Source organism: Struthio camelus, chromosome 12 (assembly GCF_040807025.1).
Source record: "Struthio camelus isolate bStrCam1 chromosome 12, bStrCam1.hap1, whole genome shotgun sequence".
In the NCBI taxonomy this organism is placed as follows: Eukaryota; Metazoa; Chordata; class Aves; order Struthioniformes; family Struthionidae; genus Struthio; species Struthio camelus.
The window spans coordinates 19,913,529-19,938,804 of NC_090953.1; the positions used below are offsets into that span (position 1 = coordinate 19,913,529).

Genomic DNA, 25,276 nt, shown 5'->3' on the forward strand with positions numbered 1-25,276 from the left:
GACCTAGAATTAAGAAAAGGTTGTCTTCACCTTGCTTCACATAAGCAACAGAAAGTCAACCCAGTGACGCAAAAGTTTAATGAACCTGTATTCTGGAACTCTTTTTCCATTATATGTTAATCCAAGAACGACAACAAGACATATCAAGTTTTGTTCACCATTGATTTTGGAATCAAACTGGATATTTAAGAGAGCACGAACTCACGGATTACTCTGATTAAGACCTGATTAACCTTTGACAAAAGTGACTTCATAACATGTTAGTTTAGAGGAAAGCTTAGCATTCTTCCCCAAAACATGGCCCAGCAGCTTGCCAATGTACATTCATGCTTAAAATATAATTTCTTCCTTGCCAAATGTAAACAACGCTGTCATATCCTTTACTGATGGCTAACTAAACCTTTGCACAGTATTGCATTCAATGACCTCACTTATATCACGTCTTATTAGCTACAGCTAAACTGTGAGGCAAGTCACGCTGGACAGCATGTGGGGTAAGGCCACTTCTCACATCTCATCCAAGACAGAATCAGCAAAAGTTCTGGGAACATCAGCTCCCACGAGCAGCATATGTGTATCTTTATCGGTATTTCAATATGATTGTTTAAAAACAGAAGGAATTAAACACAGTGTTGACATTTACCTCAGTATAAAGTCGTGCGTCTTCAGAGAGGGTATCATAGTCCTGGGCGCAGCTTTTTGCGGCATTTTGAGCAAATTTCATAAATTCTGCAATTTCATTGTTTACCGATTCTTTCATTTGCTGGGAAAAAGAATCTCTTTTTTTTAAAGACGCAGTTTTACTTGGCATCCCCTAGACTAGGTAGGTAAACAGCAAAATTTCCAGAGTAATAATACAGGAAATCATATGAGGAAGGGCACAAATCTCGCTTGCTGCTCAATCTGGCAAATCTTTCAGTGTGTTCAGAGTTTCACTGAATTCAAAGAATTCGCAAGATTAGGCTTACTTCCTTAAAAAAAAAGTTTCTTCTGATTATGCATTGGTGGTTTAAACAAAAAAAAAAATCACAAGACGTTGCTGGAGTAGGTTTACATGACAGAGTGACTGAGCTCTGATTTCATAAGCAATCACACTGTTAGTAACAACAATGCAATAGATACTCATTTGCCTTGGAAAGGTATTCTCACTGTTACAGCATGAAAGAAATGAATTAACATTAGCGAGGAGGCATGGGACACCTGATGCAGTGGCTCAAAAACATTTGCTAATTAATTACCATATACAGGAGTCAGCTAAAACGATACAGCCAACCACCACGAAACACAGTCTTTCACTATTTAAACAATTTTGCTAAGACTAAGCAGCAAGTGTGAGCTTGTGCCTTTCTACTCCAACAAGCGCTGATGTGGCAGGCATAGAAGGTCAACACGCACGTCTCCTCACGTGCTAATGAAGAAAGTTCCCATTACAGGATGCTGTCAAAGATCACATCCACGTTTATTCATCTTCTAACGTAATGAAAGAGCGCTGCATGCCATTATGTCATTACGAAAGACTACAATCATATTATTAGCTAAGTGTAAATTTAAAAATTCTTTTTTTCAATTAGCCGTTAAAGAGCTACAGTTACTCTAAGCTATCTGTTCAGAATACTACTGCTAAAACAAACAAACAAAAATACACACATACACTTTTAAATAACGAAACACACCTTCCATCTATATTAAAAATGCTATCCTGAATATTTTAAACATTTATGATCATTCATAAGAATATAGGTCAAAAGGAAAACAAGACAAACTGATTTTTTAAACAATTTTTGCTGTTTCCATTACTCTTTGCAACAACAACAACAAAGTGTAATTCTTTTCTGTGATGTTTGTGTGCATATACATGCACATATAACTCTTACCATATATGTGAATAGCTCTCTTTGACTTGCTGCATTAACTTGGAAATGGTTTGGTTTTCTAGAGTATTTAGTCATCAGATATAAATATGTCTTTTGCTCCTTCCCACTCAGACAAGAGGTAAACGGATAGGGGAGTCTAGGTTCTGGAAAAGGTTGATCATCACTTGCAGTTTTAGCCTTCACCTCAACTGGATCTGCAGCCTGCACGTTACAAGTCTGCTTGTCTTCTGAAGTGTTTGCCAACACCTTTACGCTTTTCTTTGCCTGTCTGAAAGAAAAGTAATAAACGAGAAGAACTTACACTTTTCACATAAGGATGAATAGTTGTCAGAATTAATAACGGCGCTCATGCAAGCACTTCAACTTCAAATCCAGCAAAACGCACTGTAAGGGGGGTAGTATTTTTCCAACCCTAACCCTATATCGTCGGAATTTTCATATTCTGAAACTTTATCTAAACAATGATGCTAAACCTTAGTGCCAACAGCAGGTTTGCCACTGATTTCAAGGGGGTGTGTGTGTGTCAGGGGGAGGACTACTACCGAACTTCATTAGAAGACTTTTTTTTTTGTTAAACAGAGTAGCGCATATAAGCGCATGTAATAGTCTGCGCACTGAGTATTGAGGTGACAAGCCAAACATGAAACTCAAATTCTTTGCTTTGGAAACACCCTCCTTATTGACCATAGAGGGTTTGGATTCAGAAGCAATTTGTACTTAGAAAGGTCTAACTTTCCAAACAAAGTTATGATAGTAAATAATAACCCCTTAACTAGAAAGCCTTTCTTTCACTGTAAAAGTAGTAAATTAAAATTACTCAATCGTTACAATATAAGTTCAGATTTTCGTGAAGATTTTTCCTAAGAAGAGAGTACACAACTCAGAGTTCCATTTTCAATCCTAAACAATGCCAAAACCAGTTCCTGAACTAATGCTGGGCTAAGGCAGGGGCAGGTAGCAGCCCTAACAACAACAAAGAAGTCACATTATAATCCGATTCTTAAAATAACTCCAGCATGTGAAAGCCAGCCTAGCCTTTCTCTATATAAAACAACTGGTCTTAAAAGGGAAAATATTTAAGGTTAACAAAATGACCATTAACTGCTGATTTTGGAAAAAAAACATTTTTAAGATGCGATTTCAGCAGCAGAAAACATCTCAAGTGTTATTCAAACCCAACAGTATCACGTTCACAGTTCTTAACAATACTTCACAGCTGTCTCTCTGAATATGAGAATGTGTCCATCCTTGTGGCACAAACTGGCAAATTTAATTAAGCTGCAGCAGCGACAAGATGCTGACTCAGATATGCCAATGTAGGAACGTCAAGAAATTCTAGCAGCTTAAATTGGCTATATTCAGCACGGAATGAAATGGCAGCACATCAAGATCATTCCAGTATGCAGTGCTGTCACAACCTTCATCAGGGTGCAAACCAAAATAATCTGACAGAGCTTTTCTGCCCATATTTACAGCATCATCCTTTATCTGAGCTGACGGCTTAAATTTTTCTCCTTCATTTCATCAGCAACCTGCCTTCACAGCTTCTATGCTGAGACAACATTCACTTTAGTAAATATTTTTCAGAAATCCCAATATACAAATTGACAAACTTCCTGCAGCTTTTACTTTCATATTTGCCCCAACAGGTTCCATTTCTCTTCCTCTGACTATGGCCAGTCAACCCAATTCCAGCATTTTGTAACTTATTCTCATTGCAACCCCACCTCTGACTATGAATTCGCTTTTGTCATATGCGACTAAACACAACCGCACTCCTCACTGCAGTTACGCAGTCTAGAAACCCTCTGTTTTACATATCTAAAGGAAGAATCCCACAGGAACAGCCAGTGTGCCCGTAACAATCTGTGCAGATTGTGGGTCTCCGCCTCTTCAAGGAAAGTTACTCAGAGAAACGAGCCAGGAAAATGACTTTAATCCTTTTCTCCAGCTAAAGACGTGGGATTGGCAGAGTCATGTGATTTGGACAACTGTCCTCCCTAAAAAATCACATTCTCAGTGTTAGTTCAGAAAAACAGAGTAATTCCCCTTTGCAGCAAATTATTTCTGCATACACTCCTCCACTTAAGATACAGTTGCTAGCTTGGTCTCCATCCCCATTCTTCAATCCCGTGATTGCTGGTCCACCAGAAGCAGCTCGCTAGCTGTACCTCTCTACTAGCTTAACGACTTCTTAAAAAAAGGAACGGCCTAAAAACAATATTCCACTTTCTGAACTATACCTTCTTACTATGCCAAACACATGTTGATTCTATATTCCAGACATTAAGAAAGTAAGATACCAAAAGCGTGCCACCAATACTAACTATACTAAAATCATTTTTGTCTACAGCATTTCATTGCCCACTCTTCAGGTAGTGACTTATATCGTTTACTCACCAGTAAGGGAATTAATCATGTCTCCACTGTAGCTAACACAGGTTGGGTCTATATAAATAGCGTCAGCTACTTCCCAAGGGTATGAGTAAAAAGGATTTTGATGCAGACAGTATTGGCAGCCTTCTACAAGGCCAGGTAAGACAGAGACAGACAGCAAGACACGGATTTCCAACAAGAGTTGGGTCTCGTTCATGGGTTACAGAATCATTAACGTGGCTAGCCAAGAGCGTTTGTCAAACTTTTTCTCTCTTTGGTATGCAAAAAGTTTAAAAAAAAGAAAGAAAGAAAAGAAGAGAGAGAGACAGCCAGAGACAGAGATCCACCCCAAAATCCAACCCCTACTCAAAAGACGCAGAAGACCAGAGGCCCCAACCCAAGGTCTCCTGTGGTCTCATGAAGGAACGGGGAGACGCAGACTGACCGGCAGGCCACCAGGTCAGTAACCAATCTCCATGCACTGGATAACGTGCGATTTTCCCTCCATAAACTGAAAGGAAACCAAACCCAAAACAAGTAAGAGACTGCATCAAAAGGATGACAACCAACAGCATAAAAGTATAATGTAATAGCAGATACCTGTTTGACAAAGTCCATAGCTCAGAGAAGCTTGGAGCCAGTGAGTATTTTTCATAAGTTTCTCGTGAGAAAAACACCTCAGTACCATTTTTTGGTGAAATGTCCCTAATAAGAAAAATGAAACAAAGCAAGAACATTGCAATACACAATGAATTAAAGGCCAAATTTTGACCCCGAGAAATAGAATTACACATCAGAAATCAGAGGCTATCTACACAGTGTTTACACATTCCTTTCTTACCTATGTTACATAAATACTGCCTAACCCCTTATTTATTGGTCTTCAATAGCAAAATAAACATGTTCTTCACAGTCCAAAAGGGAAGCTCTCATTAGCAGATAGGTATAAAATCTACATGGGGCTAGAGAAAACTCTGATGGTGCTACACACTTCCAGAAGACGGGGCTTGGTCGAAACCAAACTTCAGGTTGAACTTGCCAGAAATTTGAAAAAACTACAGCAGTGCCCTTTTTTAACTTTTCAGAAAAGGGACTCCGTCTTCCATACAGCCCCAAGGATGTCGTGCCTTCTAAGTGGCTTTAAAAAATGAACGACAAACCCACCGCCGCTGTGACGCAGCCCTGCCCGTCCTCGGGCTCGGCTCCACACACATCTTCCAAAGCGCGTCCCAAGGCACGAGGGAAGATTTATTCCTGCCTTTCTCAAAAATTAACCAACTGACACATAATTCGCCTCTCCAGGCTTAAAAATGAGTTATCCCTCGTGGGACTTTCCCTATCCGCGTGTTCCCAGCAGCCCCACGGCCCGCGCGTGGGGCAGGCGCCGCTCGGTGCACCCGGGCGGCGGCCCGGCGTCACCCCGCTCCCGCCCAATGGCCCAAAATGGCGCCCTCTTCCCGCCCCCCGCAGCCACGGGCGGGCACGAGGACCCAGAGCCGCCCCCGCCCTCCCGCCTGGCACATGCGCACGCCGCAGCGGCGCGTCGGGGCGGGAGCGAGGTGCACCTCCGCGGCCCGCTGCGCTCCCCGGACGCGCCCCGCCGAGTTTGGGGTGGGGAGGGGGGAAGAAGAGACGAGGCGCGGCCCGGCGCAGCGCACTCACCAGCTCAGCAGCTGCCCTTTGGCCGCCATCTTGGCCGCCGTTTTTCCTCTCAGGGAAAACACAGCTGCCGGCTGCCCGCCTTTTCTGCGTGGCGGCTGCCAGTCTCGGCTGCCCTCACGGCAGTGGCCAATCAGCGCGGCGTTCTCGGTCAGGTGTTCTGAGCCGGCCAATCAGAGCGCGGCCTCGAGCTGCCGCTGACGCGGCCGCGGGCGGCCATCTCGTGGCGGCGGTGAGGGCGAGTGCCCGGCCGGCCGGCGGGGGCAGCGCGTCCGCCTGGGCCGCGGGGCGGGGCCCGGCCCGGCCCTGTGGCGTCTGCTGCCGCCGCGTCCAAACGGGCGGGCGGAGCGGGCAGGCGTCGCCCCGTGAGGAGGCGGCAGTTAAAGGCGGGCTGCCTGTGGCGCGGGACAGGCGGCAGGACGTAGCGCTGCAGCCCGGGCAGAGCCGCCGCTCCCGCACCTGCCCCCCCCCCCCCTTTTTTTTGGTAGACTTTATCCCTGAAAGTCGCTTCCCGAGGCGGCGCTTCCAAGCGGGCCGCCAGCGCCGGCTTCGGCGTCGCCCGCCGCCGGCCCCGCGCGCAGCCGGTTCCCGCCCGAGGGGCGGCCCGAGCCCGAGCCCGGCCCGGGGCCGCCCCGCTCCCCTGCGGGCCGCGCTGCCGGCCGGCGGCGGAGCCCCGTTCCGTAACGGCACCTGCGCTAAACCTCATTCCAGCGGCGGCTCCGACAAACAAACGATGCCAGTGACAAAAGAAGATTAAGACTGTGGGGTTTTTTTTTTTCCATTAGAAGCTGAAGTTTTATTACAGGATAACAGTACATAAAGCACATCTAAAATCGATGTGTTCAATGCACTTAAAAGGTAATGTAATATTAAAGGTACAGTTTCTAAGTACAATATAACAACATTCATATTAGAATGAAAATTGGAGTATTTAAAAGACAACATTAAATCTCTTATTTTTACAGTTGTATTTACAAAATGGATCAAAATACTTTTTTCGGGACTGAGTAAAATAACAAACTTGAATATAAGCAGGCTATTGCAAGAGTGAGTTGGAAAGAAGATCCGTGAAAGTGAAAGGTTAAGTGATTGGGTAAAGATCATTAGCAAAGGTTTAGTACAATACCACTTTAGTATTCCTCTTGATGGCTTACGTTTTATTGTGGCTAGAAAAGGAATTTATACATACTGTACACATAACAGACAGCATATATTTACATGTACAGTATAATTTCATTTAAAGTTGCGCATATTTACAGAAATCTGAGTATATCACTCAACGAGGTTTTTGAAGTTTATGTGCTTAATCCTCAAACCAACATATATTTGTAATCGTTTATTCTGGTCTCTTTACGTTGAACATTAAGTCAACAGGGAGAATACGTTAACTAAATAGTTTTGCATAAATAGATCAAACTATTAAACTTAAAACAAGAGGGAGAACGTGTTCCTAGCATCATGTATAAGTTAATACATACAAATTCAATAGTGACTCCTCTTTTTTTTTTTTTCTGGAGAGTATCAAAAAGTGACTTAAATCAAAAGGGGAAAATTAAATTGTCATGGCTTATATTTAAATAAGATTGTAGCTTCAAGAGGTTTTTTTTTTTTTTAACTATCCTGATAGTGTTTGCAATTAAACATTCTACTTATGAAAATATACCCATGGTGCAGTAACGTTTGTATTTGTTTTTAGGACAACGGTATGTTTGCTGCTTTAAAAAAATTATTTATATATATATATTCCTTGGATTGAGGGTATAAAAGCAGTGCATGGAAGCCAAGAACCATGGCTTTAAAATTCACTACCTTCTATTATCAAAAAGTGCAGTAAACAGAAACATTGTATTTAATAAATTGCTCAAAAATCTTTGCTAAAGATCTTATAAATTCAGTAATATTACAGAAAAATTCTAATAAATATTTAAAAGGTTAATTACCTCCTTAGTTAGATATTTGATATCCATCAGTTTTTAAGAAGTAAAAGGAAAACAATATCTAGAATGAAAGGAAGAGGGGATAGGAATACTTTTAAGGGTACATGACTACGTAAATTAAGGTATACATGAAAAATAAAAACAAAACCCCCAGACCTGACAAAATGTTGCAAATTCCACTTCTTAATTAGCTTTAGTTGCTAATGGCTGTCCTTAGATATGTATGCATGGTTTATAAAGCATATCCAAGGACTGAATTTAGCCATCGATTTAGCATGGAAGATTTACAGAAAATTCCTATTTACAGTAACTGAAGTGTGTAGGCATGGCCTAGTAACATCCGCAGTTCGCGTGTGTACACATCCTATTTAAAGTGAAGAGGGAGGAAGGCACCCAGCAGAATGACAGCTATAAATATCAGATGCAACGACAGGATAGAGCTCTCCCTACCAGCCAGATAACGACCTCCCTTTCAGATAGACAGCATATTGTAAATACTTTGTACCGGTAGATTAGACACTTTTCTTTTTTTTCTGACACAATACAGACTGATAGTTTTAGTAACCCAAAGGATAACAATCTGGACAGAACATTTTTTAATAATGTTAATAATTAATAAATTCAATAATGTAGAAAAAAAATTCTACATTTGATATCAAGTATCTGTACTGGTGAAGTAATTTGCTCCTTATTAAATATACTATAGAATAATTTATATAATGACACTATGCATTTAAAGAGAAAACCATGTCCCAAATCTTGTACTCTGATACAGGTACTTGTTGGGCATATGTAGGTGTATATATATATATATACACACAAATATATATATATTTATATATAGTTGTACTCAGTGAAATTAACAAGACCCAAAGGTGGTATTGTCTAGGAATAAAAGGGGTTTGTTTGCTTTTGTTCACAAAAGTAACTTACCTAGCACCACACATCAGAAAAACACAAAAATAGCACACTCTAGTTCTAAACAGCTATGTCTAAAATAGATTATATAGTAAAACAGATATTATACAGCATAATGTGGTATTTGATAAACAGATAAATATTTGCACTGTGTAGGCTGTTTATAGTATAACTTTTATCTATACAGAATGAAAGCAAAAAGCTAACTGTATAGAGGTGAGCAGAACAACATTAAATATTATGACTCCAAAGCCGAGACGAAGTTAGAGTTGAAAGAATAGAGCAAGATAAAATGTTTACAGGCCATTACAAGTCCTTAAATTAGTAGTAAAATAAGGAATCAGTTGCTCAAGTTTAAGAAAGCAGTAAACAAGAGATTGCATTTACATGCAGATGTCTAAAACTTGTATTTCTTTTAAATCTATGCACAAAAAGTCATTTGTTTTTATTGCTTGACATTCAGTTATGGCTAGAGTATTTTTAACCTTTTTTGTACTTTGGAAACAAGAATATTGTTAAAGGTGCCATAAAAATGGACAACATTGAAAACAGTTTGCAAATAAACCACCTAACACTGCAGTTCTTTATACATTTTAAAAAGCCTTGTCTGGGGTTTGTCATGTGTTAAATATATTTAAACTGGGAAAATACATTGTAGCTTGAAGCCTCCCATTGGCCCAAACATCCAATACAAAAACACATCTCCAGAAAAGGAGCAGGCAGACAATACAGTTACATATAAAGAAGCAGCCAGTTAATGTCCTAATATTTCAAATATTCACCACTGTTCCGTAACTTGCTTCTAAATCAATGTAGAAATGAGGAACGTTTTGGGTCTAGAAAGGTGTACAGTACGTATGCCTTTTTGTGAAATAAAATTCACTGTATTGCTTATGAATTCTCTGCATTAGATACGATAGCATTACAGATTGCAAGTTCCTGTAAAGTTTATGCATCTACACTAAGACTTTATGGGGGCAACGTGGGGTAGCGTGTCTCAAACTGAAAGTCACAACCCTTCCGAGAGTTACGGAAGCGTTTGGCTAGGATGACTATCAAAGCCCTGCGTCAGGCAAGCGGAGCTTGGCTCTCCGGGAGCCGCAGCAGCCCCGTCCCCGCGGGGCGCCCGGGCCGGCGGCGGACGCCGGCACCGCCCCCCGGGAGCCCACCCTCGCGCCTGGGCGCAGCTCCACGGCGGGAGCAGCGGGTCGTGGCCTGCCAGCGTCTGCGTCTGCAGGCGCCGCGGAGCTACCGAACGCTGGCAGCAGCTCAGTTCCTTCAGTTCGGAAATGCGGCCGGTAGGTACAGCTGGTTCTCGCTCCCTGCCCCGGAGAAACTAAGCGAACGCCAACGCAGCGAGCCCTGGGAGGGCAGAGAGCCCAGAGGGAACGTGCCTTCAGACGGCTTGAGAAACACTGACTTACAGGAAAACAAATACACAAAGGACATGTGAACACTGAAAACATGCAGGTGTTAACAAAAAAGTGTGTTGTCACATGTCGAGTTAAACCGCTTGATTGTGACACTCAGCTCCAAGAAGTAATGAGATTACGAGGGAAGACAGACAAGTGAATATTATGGCAAAAGAACTAAACCTAGGAATATCGATCTGAAGCCTTTATCATGTTTTATTTCTTATTTGGATAGCCTACTTATTGCTATAACGTGTTATTGCTATATTCTACCAATGATAAAGGCAAAACAAGATAAAAGACAATGTTACATATGGAAAAGGTAGAATACAGCTTTTATTTTGATGTTATAATTCTATTTAGTACCTGAATAAAGTTCCAAAATTGGACTATTTTGTTACCTATTGTTACCTATTTTTCCCCTCAAGTCCAGTGATTTAGCAGGACTTAGTCAGCTGCTATTATCACAGTACTAGGATTAAAGCACATACATACTGCAATTATTTTAATAAATACTTATTCAGATTTTAAAACTTTTCTGTTGTATTTGGTTTCCTTATGCATTTGCCCTCATTTCCACCAAATGATTTACTGGCAGGAATAACTTAAGCAAACAGACAATACGAAGCTGATACTCAAACATGTTCATGGAATGCAACTTTTAAAATAATAAATATTAGTATCAATAATAAAAATTTAATTCTAGTAGTTACATTTCTTCAACTAAGGAAAATAAATACAGATATTTCCTCCGTGCAGTCTAAATCAGCTAGCACAGGTAGAATTTCAGATACTGAATACTCAAGAGCAAATTGCTTATTATTTTTGGATATTGGCTATTAAATGCTGTTTCTGAAGTCTATATTAATAAATTTATCTACATTGGGGACTTTAGGAATTTGTAGAAAAAAAAAACACATATTGTTTGCACAGCTTATAACATACAGACTGGGGAAGGTCTATGCCAGTTCTAAGAGTCCAAAAAAACCCTGTAATGTCTGCATCACCCCACTACATGGTTAAAACATATCTTATGGACTGCACGTATTAACAGACTGTCTGAGTGATATATGGAAAGGCTGTAATGTAACTTTGTTTCCATTGCGACTCGGCCATAGGGATTTTCTTCTGATGAAGATGCCGGAATGCAGAGTGATCAGGAGCTCATACTTGCTAAGCAATTGTCCACCTTGGAAGTCCACTGCAAGCTACACTGGGCTGTCTAGCTTGAAATACGCTAAGAAAGATGTCCTTAGTTATTAGCTACGTGAAATGAACAACTGGAAGCCATACACCTAGCGAAAATAAAACCCAGTAACCTAAGATATTGGAGAACTGATGCTTTTTCAAGACAAAAAAAATGACGTTTGATGGAGAAAGTCACTGTCTGCCTGATCTAACTAACGTCTCAGATTCTTGCTTGCTTTGTCTGTAGTTCTTATTTACTTTTCTACTTGCATGTTAAGAAGAATGGGAAGCCACAAACAAGACCGGCTGCGGTAGGCTTCCAGAATCCTCCAATTTGGCACTTAGCGACTTAGTAGACATTGCTGGGTTTTGGTACTATTGTGATCACTTGTAATCGCTGTAATTGTTGTACTTCAGGGTTTCTTTCCAATTAGGATTTTTGCTTTACCATGAAGCATATGCAACAACGACAGCTAACGTCTGAACTCTTGTTCTTCTATTCCTACAGATTTATGCTCCTTACTACGTGACTTTATTGCCAAGACTTAATTATCGCTGTTCCATTCATATTGTATAACCTATCATAAACTGATTTGTTTTCTTTAACAATAATTTAAATACTGAAAACTCATCTTCTATTGCAAAATACTGAAATTCAGCTTGAAAATATAGTCCTATGATTATAAAAATAGCCAGAGGGTATTAAAATTAAGTTTCAGTCACGATCTATTAATGGCTCAGCATTCAATTATTTTCTGAAGTATAATGGCAAAACCTTTGAGCTGTTTGGAGTACTTTGATTTGAACAAAATAAAGACCGGTGAGTAGATATACTGAAAAACTGAATAACAGAATGAGGCACACACAGAGCAATTAGGTTAAAAAAAAGGAATCTATCCAGTTCACTTGTGCCTGGGGGGAGGGGAAAGGGGAAGAAATACTTTTTTTTTTTTACAAAGTAATTTGTCCTACCAGTAGTACTGGCCACCCTGTTGAAGAGTTTTAGAAGATCCCTGAGCACATTAGTTTCTGACTCTTATCCCCAACTCCAAAATGATAGGGCTGCTGTTGTTGATAGCAAGATGGATTGTCATTCACAGTTAAGTCAATCATAAGGTGCTTATCTATTTACCCTTTTTTCACCAATCAGCACAAAGAACTGTCAGAAAATAACTTTTATTTTTCTTTTTAAATAATAAAAGGGCATAAAATGATTAAACAATCAATGTTTTGTGACAGTGGTTTAGGATTATTATCTGGCTGCCCCTTGACAACAGACAAGTGATTCAATCGACATTCCTTAGCAAAAAAAAAAAAAAAGGCAAAAAAAAAAAAAGAAAAATCCTGTACAAATATGTATTTTTCCCTGAGGGATCAAGGTTACACCCGCAAGTGCTCTATGTACATATTGCACTGTAGAGGAATGAAGAACATGTGCAAAAAAAGCAACAATGATTGAAGCTTACTAATCAATCCTTTTAATCATGACTGCTATGTCATCTTGCATTTTGGAATGTCGTAACACAGCTATTCCTTTAATCTAAAATGTAAAAAACAAAAAAAAAGAGAAAGAAACAGAAAAACACACCTCTACTATGGCACATTCAATGAAATAAAAAGTTTTCCAAAGACAAATAGACAAATTCCATCAAGAAAATAATACAAAGTTCGTTCTTTTTTTTGTTTTTTTAGAAAAATTACATTACTTTCTTTCATTGTTTCACATTACAAAATCTTTTTTTTTTTTAATGTTTACACAAATCACATTTTATTGCAGGAATATTTCAAGTGCCATCAAATATTTATAGAAGGGTTAAAAAAATAGAAGTCTCTCTAAAGTGGTCCAGACAAGGCTTTGTATAGAATAAATCTTTTTTCCACCTTCTATTTTTTGACTTAAGTATTTTGAATACATTTTCTTTATTCCACTGACACTTAACAGCCTAGAAGCAGCCACTCACACGTACCCACGCATATATTCACGGGCGCACACAAGTGTACTCTCTCCCTCACGCACGCACGCACGCACACACGCACGCAGATACCTTGGTATCCATACCAGGATAGATAAGCTTAATAAAGAACAACCAAACTTAAAAACAGCCTCCCATTCCACCTAATCCCATAGTTTTTAAAAAGCTGAACAGTGCTGGAGATGCTGAAGTACTTGAGGGCGGTTTACATGACAGCGTACGACTCTTTCCTAGAGAGCCAGAAAACGTCTCTGTGGACAGATGCAACGGCCTAGGAAAATTTCTTTGCAGTTTTTAAGGAACAGCTCATTCAAAAGCAATAGATTATTCCGTTATCTTCAGCTATTCTCCCATTTTTGTTTGTAGTGAACTGAGCAGATGATGAAAACGTTTGTGTGAATATCCACTGATACCAAACAGAACAGTCTACCGGCCGTCTGCGCGGCGGCGGCGGCGCAGGGCTCCTGCGGCTCCCTTCCGGCCAGCCGCTCGCCCAGTTATTCCTTTCGTAACAACCTCCTCGGCAAGGTAGGTCTTTTCCGCACGCTTGCCAGGCTGCGTTCCCCGTTCTCCTCTCCACAAAGAGCAAAACAGTAACAATTAAAGCCCTGCTGCCAAGTGGCGCTAACTGGGAGCAGGAGAGCAGAGCCGCGCGGGGCTGCGCCGGCCCAGCCGGGGCGAGCGAGCCGCTGGCAGGCAGCGGCTCCCGCTGACGAAAATGACAGCAGCTGGGTGCCCCACGGCCTGGAAGACCATGTCACAAGCTCATTTCACATACAAAGGGCTTTCAGCTAAGACCCTGCTTGGAACCTCTTGATGGTTATGTATTTTATTAGTACCCGCTCCAGAATTTTGTGTTTTCCAGAACTTAAGGTGAAAATACTGTGAACTAGATGCCAGACAAAACCACTGGCACCTGGAGGCCTGGTAAAGTACTAATACTCATCAGGGAAAAAATAAGAAGAGGACATGACTGAAAATTAATCCCAAAATATTTTGCCTGCTAATCTACTTATCGTCAGAAGTAGGAGTTGCGTCTCACTCTAAAAAAGTCTTATTTCAATATTCATTAGTTGACACTGAGATTAAGTTTAGTTGATCTTTAAAGGACTAGCACCTAAGGCTGGTCACATTCAGAAAACATTTGTTAGTTAAAAAGCTTGTTTTAAAATAAAGAGTACAATATTAGAACAAAAGTACCATATCATGCCAGTTACTCCAATAGCGTAAACAATGGTGCTCGGAGAAGCGGGTCGGTGAGAGCGGAGGGAGCGAGCCCCGGGCCGCGGGCCGCCGCTCGCGGGGGCAGGCAGGACGGGCCGGACGCGGCCGCTTCCCCGGGGCCCGGCCCGCAGCCCGCTGGCGCCTCCAGCCTGCGCTGCCTGGGGTGCCCTGCCTGCGCGGCGCCGGGCGGCTCCCCCAGCTTTCACACCGCGTCAGCCGGCCGATACCAGCCAAGACACAGTGCCACCCATCAGCTTTCCTCACGATGCACGTTATAAAAACGTCAACAGGTGTCACAGGCTAAATGGCTCAATTTGACCCCAAATGAAAGGTGTCCAAACCACAAAAAACACTTTATTTTGGCATAACAGTCCACTGGCCTAATTCTTTTAAAGACTTCAGTATGCTTCTATACGCTTCATTACTTTCCAATGACTACAGAATATGACAGAGACTCTTTATCCCTAGAAATTAAAGCAGGGGAGCACATTCTGTCTGTTCTTTTTCTTTTCGAAGTTCTTTCCTTTTTCTAACGTACCTCATCAGAAACTTTGTTCGCATTGGCCTACAAGGCAGCTGGTTGCTACACATCCTCATCTCACCCAAACCAATTATGCACCTCTGGCTCAAACAGCCACAGTTTATTTTCTGATGTTGTTTCCTGTGGATTTGTTCCCTTCAGAACTGGGTTTAACTTCTAACGCTTGCCAAATTTACCCAGGTTCAGTACTCCTTCCTCCTCAAGGGAATGGTGATTTGTATTGACAAAGGTTGCAAGATCCTGCTTCTTGGTTGTTTATGCAACGCGAGGATCACAACTGGAGAACTACAGAATGCAGGTTTATGGTACTAATGATTTCCAGGCCTCATAATACAAAACAGTGCGTTATAGCATCAGCGCGCCTTTACTTTGTTAGTCTACCTTCATCTGATAAAGTGCGGCTGTCCAAAATAAGGAGAACAATGGACTTTTCTATTAAGCTACCTTAAATTGAACTGCTGGATTTTGGGAAACGGGTCAGTACCTGTTCTCACTGAAGTCAAAGACGAACCTCCTGTGGATTTGGACAGGACAGAGTTTGGGGGCTGCAGGCATTGTTTACGATACGGAGCATAAAAGTATGTAATATTATGTATAAAAATTAATTTTCCACATCCATGTCATACACACATACTTTTACTGTAGATACAGACTTGAGTCAGTAACTTCAAACCTGGACTTACGGTGGGGAGAAATATACTTTATTAACAGCCTGATTTTCAAGGATGCTGTATGTCTCTATCTGTTAGGGATCTGTGATTGCTTAGCTAAACCTTGACCCTGGAAGCTCAGCACTTTTGAAAATGAGGCTTTTTATTTGTGTGCCTAAACGCAGATTTAGGCTTGACATTTTAAATATCCAGGTTTGAAAGATTTGAAAACAAAAGTACCTTTTAAAGTAACCACTGAGAAGTGAATTTTAATTTAGAAAATTTTCATTATTTCCAAACTGTTTAAAAAAAATCTGTGTAACCATTTCAGGATATGACCAGCCTCTCTTTAAAAGTAACATGGAAAACAGCAGCATAAATACCTCCCATTGTACCAGTACCTGCGAAACCTTTTTCAGTTAAACTTGAATTTCTGGTGCACATGCAACACAACAATGAACACGCTAGCATTTAATTTAAAGAAAAAGGTGCAAAATGAAAGTGCCTTATCAATTCAACAAGAAAAGCTATACCAGTAACTACATTTTATATTAATTAAAACAATATATAAACAATATCTCTTTTGCTATATATAGTCTTCATGCCCATTTACCCTGTAATATATTATAATGCTATTGTTGCTATTGCTATGGACCCTTTTCATGCCATTCTGTCTACTGGCAAACAGTGGTAGGTGAAAAAAAATCGTCCTTCATGAAACAATGAGCAAGTTGTGCAAACTGATGCTGAACTCTCTGCAATGCACACCAATCGCTGATTACTAGCAGGACTCTCTGTTCTGATCAACAAATTGATTGTTCTGTCAAAAGTCTGGGCAGTGAACTACGAGAGAAAACAACCTTCCGACATTAGTACCCTCAGTCTGTGTAAACAGAGGTCAAGGATTGAGAAGCTGAGACAGAAAAAGGGTCCATATTTGTAGGCATAATGGAAATCATATGCATGAGAAAAACAAGTTCAACTTTGTTTCATTGTTTCCCGTCCTTCGCCTGACCCCGACCGCCAAGAGATGTGCAGTGTGTTGGCTCCCTAGGTCTGTGCAGGGCCATATAAAGTGTCTTGGTTTTCTTTCTTTTTTTTTTCTTTTCCTTTCTTTTGTTTTAATGTTTGTACTTCAGACATTCTAGAAGTGCTTAGGTGATACATTTACCCATCAATTTGCATCGCTGGCTCAAATTCTGAAGTGAACAACTCCTTGTAAAGTGGAGGAAAATGAAGTCGTACAATGTCTGGGTATATTGCTTTAAATGCCATAAGCTTTTCTGTATGTCGTCCACACAGTGCTCTTAAAGTAGACACTTTGCATATTAACTGCAAAAAAACGAACAGAAGTCATATGGTCATATATGAAACTAGGCCTCCCAATCTTCCTTTTAGGATTACAGCTCTCTCAAATACTTCTAGTTCACTTCAGTTGTTTACCTCAACAACGGTATTTCAGATGCTTAGAAATGGCTAAGTTTGGTAATTAAAAAAAAAAAAAAAAGAAGCCACTTAAAAGGTATTAAGTAATGTACTACTGCTATTTGTGAAAAAATCTCTTCTTTAAGATCCTAGGAATATGAATCATTAGATTTCTTCATTTCATTTGCCTGCCAGGTAAGCAATACCACAAGCACCAAACTGATATATTACTATTTCATGACTGCCTCTTCTTTCATACAATTTAGGTATTTTTTTGAAAGAAAGCATTCCTGATTACTTTTAAACTCACTGTGAGTACTGTGGAGGGAACTGGCAATGCAACAGATCGTGCTATTTTCATTCATACCAAATAAAGGAGAAAAGTGAAATTTTCATAAAGGAACAGAGAGATCTGAAAAATGTGCATTTCTAAGATACTACCACTACTAAGATACTCATTGAACTTTCTGATTACATATTTGTATCTAAGTACATGGAAGTAACCTCCTTCTTCCAGCAAAGGTATCCAAAGTACATGCTGGGAAAAGAATTATATGAGCTAGGATTTGAAATAAGGACAATCGGAAAAGCCTGGCCTGTTACATTAGGCTGTACCATCTTGCTTCTATTGTAATTAATTTCTGTGATGTAAAACTAAGCATGAACTTTCCAGCTATGTAGAGGTATAAAAGGAACTACATCTGTAAGGAAGTGTCACTCCTTCCTGCACTGTGGTTTTTCTTTTAACATCATACCGTCTTCACATTTTTGAAAACCTAGGTGAAGATGCTTTAGATTAACATACTAGTACGCAGTATCTCCTTTCTCTTCCCTGGCCACCAATACTTGGAAGAACTGCTTAGAAAAAGGCTGTGGGGGAAACTTTTCACAGAATGCTAAAAACCATGGTTAGCTTAGATATTGCAGGTTATCTCAATTTAACTGTCAGGCAGGCAGATATTTCATGAGGATTAAGGCATGCATGCTATAGAACTGAAACAGTATTCCTGTGTGGCAGAAATGTTGCACAGCAGGAAAAACAGGACAAAAACCTCGATGGCTTTTCATGAAGTTCAAGATTAAAATTCTTCTTTTCAGACCACTGTCATTTTTGTCTTTACGTCATCTTTTCACCCCTCCTAATTTTTAGCAAATGATTTCAACTAAGCAGTCAGACTTTGAACAAAGAATTCTGGGATTATATAGTGTAAATTAACTACATAAAAGCTGTTACACAGTAATTACGATATTGCTGATACGAAAGAGCGCGCTTTAGCGCTCATGCGACACGGCGCGCTCGGCGAGCCTCACCTTTGTTAGAATTCCGTCTTCTCGGTGGTTCTTCTGCAGGACATGCTGAAGTGCTAGCTGGATCTTCTGCTGGAGTTTCTCAATTTTTACCTTCTCCTGGAGCCACGAACGATCTAAATATAAATGGAGTGAACACCTCTAGTACTGCATACATCCATTACAGTGCACCAGGAAATAAGATTCTTAAGATTTGTTACAGATTCATCTCTCCTGTTGCAACCTTCCTTCCACTTCAACAGTCTTATACAGGAAATGAATTTCAAAAGCAATAGGCTTTAGAATACATTTATTGCTCGCATTTAAAATTAGTTTTATAGAGCCCTCATATTAGAGGAGTCCAGCATATCTGAATAATATTAATAATTTGCTGATAAGATTCTGTAAAATTCAGGGTACTTACAAAATTCAGACTATTTACAAAATGGAAGCTAGCAACTTTTTGTCAGAAAATGAAAGATTATATAATGAACAACTAGCTGGAGTGTATCCTCTTGCTAAGATCTACGGTGACATACAGAAAAATCAGAAGTGGATAGATATTCAGCTGTTAAGAAGAAAAGTGGTCCTCCTGGCAGAAAAGAAGCATTACCAGCTACATCCTCCATGGGGCAGAACGGAGGAATTCTGTGGTGCACATACTAAGACACAGCGCTGACAGACTTCTGATCTGGCAAAGGGCATGGGGATGTATTTATTATACAGTCAACTCTGCTGTATGGACAAACGGAGAAGCCAGTCTGAATCTGATCAGCCCACTTGCAGATGGGGCCACTATACCCACTGCTGCTAACAGACCTTTCCACCACCACTCCTGTGTCCGCTATGCTCCAATCTAGAACGAGTGTCTATTTCCTTGAGCGGTATGCCAGATGCAAACTGACTTTCTGCACTGACGCCTTGCTTCCCCCAACCTAGTAAGACTTCCCAGAACTTGGAGTACTGTGCACATCTGTTTGATATTATTAAGTTATTTTGTATCAGTGGATATACTAGACCCAGACTGACTCTTGGGAGCCACTTGTATTGTATGCCTGCACTGTACTTTCCAGTGCATTCAGTTCCAGGATGGCGATGTGAAGATATCTAAGCTAGCCTGCTACACAACTGCCTCAGCACGCTTTGTAGCATGCTAAAATGGCTACCCTGCTTAACAGACCTGAGCTGCCACTGGAAGCGTTCATCGTATGGGTAGCATTGTGCTTGAGATGCTCTGCTACAGCTGCAAGCCCACACAGTTGGAAGTTGACTACAAATTCAGTGGCTGCTTTCTGCCTGTCTTCCTTAGATTGACCCAGCGGTCTCACTCGCATGCATTTCAGCTTTTACAAAGAAGCAGTATCCTCAACAAGGAGAAAAATGGGAAAACATGGGCTTAGATTCAGATTTACAATTTCAGTAGATTTATTCTTAAATTCATAGCTGTAATATATATATAAAAATAAAATAAAAATATTGATTAGGAAGGAGGCACTCAGCATTTCGCACTGATAATATTAGCATTATCGTTGAAAAAGACTTCAAAATAAAAATAACCTCTACCAAATAAACCTAGAGCGATGCTTTTTATCTCTTACCTGCAGACATTAAAACAAATGCAGAAAACAAAGCTATCTCATCTTCTGTCAGGTGCATAGAACACAAACTTTTTCCAAATTCAAACACAAAGCTAATGAAGTCTTCACAACCTGCCAAAAAGAAGGTACATGCCGAGTTGTTTAAAACTACTTCAAAGCTACAGAATAGTTTATTTATTCTGATGGAAGTGAAAAATGGATGTAGACTATTTTGCAGGTGAATGCTTTTCTCCTTAAAGGATTGCTGAGTAATGGCAGTGAGATCTCACTCATAGTAGAGGTTGTTACCCCAGTCCCACAAGTCCCCAGTTTCCACACCCTGACAGCCAAAGTTTTGGATTTTTTACACACTGTTTTTCCCAGATTCTGTTCTTTTGGGGAAAATATGGAAAAAAAACAAGTCATTTCCAAAATCAGAACTAATAAAGTATGGTTAGATTTTTCCCAAATTTCCAAACGCTTTATGTAGATTTGATCTTTATATGACTTGGCTAGAAAACTCAATGTTGGTTTAGCTTTGTTGTCGTTCTAAACGAAACTTTCTCCTTTCACTGGAGACCGGGTGCTTGAAATACGTACTGGTAAAGTGCAGGTTTTAAAAGTACTGAGCACACAGAAGAGGGAGGGGAGAGAGAGGCACACAAGGTACATGCGGGAGCAAAGGGAGACGCCAAGGTCTGCAAGCTTTTCATGTGCATAAAGAAGTCTGTTGTCTTTCGTATTCTTGTCCAGTCTCTTGGTCACACAGGTGTGAATGAGGCTGCTACTGCTGCTACACATGCTTCTCACAATTTGCAAAAGCAGAGCCCTGCTTTGGAGGGGACTGCAACGTGTCTCCAAAGGGCTTCGCCTCTGCAGATCTCAGCCCCCAACCCAACCTAAATTTCTAGGTCTAGTTGGAAAAAGATGAAAGTATGTTTCATTGGAAGCTGCGTAGAAGCTCACATCTGATACTGCACTCTAAATTGTCTGCATTCAGACTTCATATTCCATGATGTTTTAAAAAGGCAGACAGTATTATGGTAATCGTACAGCATTCTTCACTGCCATATTGTCACTGCCATTTTTCACTGCCCTCCAAAACAGGTTATATACCAAATCCCAAACACAACTAAATGCATCCTTCTAAAATAAGCAAAACTACACAGAAAATCTCAAAATTATAAAGTATAGTAAAGTATATAAATATTATAAACTATTTACAGTAACTTACCTGCAAATAATTACATTTTAAATACTATTAAACAATTTAAAACAAAATCAACATCTTCAAAGCAGTAACATCAGTATATCCAAAATTAGCTTAAAACCTGCCTTTTCATTCAACAGGATATATAAAACATTATATTGGATGTGAAATCTGGGCTTCTATTCTTGAAAAGTATATCCACACTGCTCTACCCTGACCAAAGGCAAGTGCTGAAGTGCTGATTTCCAACACCAGGAGTCCTTTAGTGTACGGAGTTAAGCTATTCAAGCTCTTGAGATCAGCTTGGCCTCAAACATAGCCAGCATGGTTGTTTACAAAGTAAGCAATTTGAGCTTCTGAACGTCTTTAAATTCCCATAATATAGTCAATTTTTTTTTTCAAAGCAGCTGTCCTCTAGCTTTTCCACCTTATTATTTTTATTCTGTTGTTTTACAATACAACACTTGACATTTCTTACCTAAGGACTTGAAAACCTCTGGGCTAGCATACTTGCCATCAAAGTAGACTGTGTTGTTCTGGGAGTCAAAGGCACGGCACATTCTGATGAACACAACCTCTAAAGACCCTAAAACAGAAACAACGTTAAGTTTGACTGTTTAAGTAGAGACTTCAGCTGCAAAGAACCAGCGAGGATTTATAAATGTCCCATGCTCTCAAATTAGTACAGATCAAGTAGGGTAGTAGGTTTTGTGGTGTAACAAAGAGCAGTTTGATTTGCTAGAGAATTAATATAATTCCCAAAGACCCTTTTAGGGCTAGCTGCTAAAGTAACTTTAGTTAATGCTAATAAATAATAATTCTCTGTTAGAGAAACTTCTCTGAAGTCAAAGCAGTTCGTCTGAATGAATTCATGAGCATTTATGCTCATGAAGCTTTGAAGACTTTGCCCATTATTTGTAAACGTCTTGCACAGAAAAATCTAGATTTTTATCTTAAAATGTTATTCACTATCACAAAGCCAGATTTTAAATCTGAGTCCAACTAACGCCCTCTTGACACACTCATTGCTCCCATTGCTCATAATGAAAATTTCATACAGACTTGAACTTTTCTACCCAGAGTTACTAATACAAGCATACTACTTCACACAAAGAAACACAACATTTCTTACTTTTTTCTGTTATTATTTTAAAAGATCACTGTCCAACACACATATATGTATACACTGTATAGAGGTTGCACATTCCGTAGTCAAAAATAACAGAAACAAAACTTAAAATTCACTAACGTACCTGCTTTTAAAAGCACAATTTGATCGTTTTGACACAGTTCCATAAAGCCATCGATGCGTTTGGCAAATTCCACTACATACTGTATAGCTTCTGTTATTTTGACTGCACACAACTGCCACATGACCTCCCTTTGCTGTTTGAGAGAAAAGAAAAGTTATTAATTGAGGTTAGGAAAGCCCATTCTCATAAAGTAAAACTAAGCTGAAAAACAAAGCAGAGCAAACTTTCTCCTGCACACCTGCCTACAGCCTGCTTGTAAGACAAGGGGAATTAACCTCAAAAACAAGGCCTCATGTGGATGACTGAACAGGCAAACACGTAAGACACCTTCAGTGGTGCCAGAGAGATTCAGTCTCATGATTTTGTCTCATGAGCCAAAAATGTCCAAGTGTAACGATTCTGATGATTTCAACGGGAGTTTTATTTGCTGCCTCAAAAGAAAATACTAAGTCACACCAGCAGACCTAAGCTCTCAATGCATAATCACGTTTTTCCTGTTAACGTCTGTCTTTCCTACTGAATGTAACCTATTTAACAAGCAGGTCTTTATAAGGATACATATAAAGATAAACATATATGAAGATCAGCTTGTAAATACCACAAATAAGGCATGCAATTAGTCATTTTTCATATGTTTATTAATAATTCATAATGAAACTACCTAAAGAGCAAAAAATGATACTCTTCAAGGCTACGTATTTTTTGTAGAAATTACAATTATATTTAAAAAACAATGTGCTTTAATAGCGCTTTTCAACACAGTTTGAAAAAGCAGTTATTTTGTAAGTAGTTTGTGGACAGAAAGCATAATGGAAATTCAAACAACGATTAAATCTCACAATACCTGCTGGAGGTATGGCAGCACTGTGCTGCCCATGCTATAGGTAAGCTCAAACACTGAGTAAAAACTGCAGAATGAATCAAGGTTACAACCAGGCACAAAAGGCAGGAAACCTGACACAGTTCTATGTTTATAATCTCCAAACAGAAGAAACCATGTAAAATTGCAAAATGTGAAACAGCCGACGGGTTTTTTGGCCAGCTCATATCCAGGTTCTCCATTATTGGACTGGAATGGAAACAGAGTAAGACATTCTCATCCAAGACTGATATTCAGGATAGGAAGGGTAAATTAATGTCTTGAGATGCTTCCTTCTTTACTTTGGCAATATAGAGAGCATATATGGCTAATTTTAAAAGGAATACAGTTAAGCGAGATAAATTCCATCAAAGCGCACCAACAAAAAGTAAATTATAACATTGATTAACATATAAAAAAATGCAAAGGCAATTAAAAACCTCATGAAAGTAGCAACTCTGCAACAGACTTCAACTGCAAATCTATATGCAGAGTCTTCGGTTTGAGCTCATTCAGTAAACTTCCTATAAATGCCTCACTTTCATTAATAGCAATGCCAGATGTCCTAGTCTTATTTTTTTAAAAAGTGTAACATTAAATGTTTATCATATACTTCCAGATTTTAACAGCTGATTATGAGAGATCAGTTTCCTATATATACAGAATTTTTCAACCGTACAGACTCCAGATACAAAAATAAAATAGTAAAGATAAACTTTTTTACCTAAAATTTTACAGGTTCTAAGTCAGGATTTTGGGAATCTTACTCATGTCAGAAATATTCAGATTAGAAATACAGTGTTATATACGAGGCTATTTGCTAACATCATCTGATGTCAACCAAGAGGGGACACAACAGGCCGCATGTCCTCACACTGATGTTTCACAGGTCAACTGTAGAGAATCCTACAGTGACAATTTGGTGGTTTCAAGAGTTTTTTTGGTGATTGGAGGTTTGCACTTTAGTCCACAGAACTGTAAATAGCACACAGGTCTAAGAGCATCAGGCATCTCATGACACTAGAGCATTGTCCAGCCACTTAGGAGTGAAAACCTTTTCTATGGCTTTCTTATCTTTGTTATCAAAGACGGAGAAGTAGATCCGAAGAGTATCGCTTTACCTTTTAATATACCTGTAAAAATTACAAATGCAAAGGATATCCTAACCATCTTTCTGCCTTTGATTCTAGCCTTTGTCTATTTATTTTTTGGAAACACACATAAATACACATTTCTAATTGTACATCGAAAGCAATGAAAAAAGTGAATTTTGCAGTATGTTATGAAAATATCATGCTTAAAAAAAAAAAAAAAAGGCACGCCATAGTTTGACAGGCTTTTATACCTTGTTCTGGTAGTTCTCAATTTCTTCCTGTAGAAAAGTCTGCCATGTTATCTGCTGTAGCTCCTCTCTCAAGTATTGGCAAGTTTCCATGTGTGACTTGGAAATATTCTGTGCAAGATGTTCTAAGAGAAAGGTCAAAAAGTGGTTAGATATCTATACACACACATACACACATATATAAAACAAAGCTATACCTTTAGACATGGTAAAACTAACACATTACAGGTGCAATTTGTGGGGGGGAGAGTTTGGCTGTTAGAAAAAATGCTTTAATTTCAGATCTCCTTGGATTTTGCATCATAAAAATGAACCAATGTGATGCAAATTGTTAAGAGCCATCGAGGAAACAAGGCAGCCGGCCGGTTCCTAAGGCGGCTGGCCAGCTCCTCGGGGCTGGTGCCCCGTTAGAGGGCAGTCTGCACACACGTACCTCCCTCGCCCTCTCGCCCTGCAATCCTCAGAAACCTTCACCCCTGGATTTTAACACAGGCACACAAAGCAGAGTCCTTTCACTTGTTTATAAGATGTTTGGGCGAACAGCGGTTTATTTCTGAATAAACAAACTTAC

The 25,276-nt window shown here is 39.8% G+C and overlaps 2 protein-coding genes and 1 long non-coding RNA gene across 16 annotated transcripts in view; 1 reads left to right on the forward strand and 2 right to left on the reverse strand.

Annotated features, from left to right (window-relative positions):
* The window catches only part of ICE2 (interactor of little elongation complex ELL subunit 2), a 30,618-nt gene extending 24,453 nt beyond the window's left edge, over positions 1-6,165 (reverse strand). For 3 of the 9 annotated variants that reach the window (XR_011143686.1, XM_068958190.1, XM_068958189.1), the window contains exons 1-4: positions 5,913-6,068; positions 4,851-4,955; positions 1,875-2,142; positions 644-763 (exon numbers count right to left, since the gene is read on the reverse strand). Coding sequence is in view for 6 of the 9 variants with exons in the window: in XM_068958190.1 (XP_068814291.1) it covers positions 644-763; positions 1,875-2,142; positions 4,851-4,955; positions 5,913-5,941 (522 nt within the window). In the remaining 3 variants the exon portion in view is untranslated. Of the gene's footprint in view, positions 1-643; positions 820-1,874; positions 2,143-4,850; positions 4,956-5,091; positions 5,691-5,912 lie in introns of those variants that run through there. The other 6 variants (XR_011143687.1, XR_011143685.1, XM_068958188.1 and 3 more) reach the window with 4 other exon arrangements.
* A 464-nt stretch (positions 6,166-6,629) lies between these two features.
* Positions 6,630-12,093, forward strand: LOC138068860 (uncharacterized). Its single transcript, XR_011143692.1, has 2 exons — positions 6,630-6,767; positions 11,295-12,093. It is a non-coding gene; the product is annotated as an uncharacterized lncRNA (long non-coding RNA).
* Positions 12,094-12,865: 772 nt separating this feature from the next.
* The window catches only part of RORA (RAR related orphan receptor A), a 397,725-nt gene continuing 385,314 nt past the window's right edge, over positions 12,866-25,276 (reverse strand). For all 6 annotated transcript variants that reach the window (XM_068958202.1, XM_068958205.1, XM_068958207.1 and 3 more), the window contains 6 exons: positions 24,709-24,830; positions 22,505-22,637; positions 21,730-21,837; positions 20,063-20,173; positions 18,489-18,601; positions 12,866-17,084 (listed from right to left, as the gene is read on the reverse strand). In XM_068958202.1, the coding sequence (XP_068814303.1) occupies positions 16,920-17,084; positions 18,489-18,601; positions 20,063-20,173; positions 21,730-21,837; positions 22,505-22,637; positions 24,709-24,830 (752 nt within the window). In that variant the 3' untranslated portion in view covers positions 12,866-16,919. The remainder of the gene's footprint in view (positions 17,085-18,488; positions 18,602-20,062; positions 20,174-21,729; positions 21,838-22,504; positions 22,638-24,708; positions 24,831-25,276) is intronic.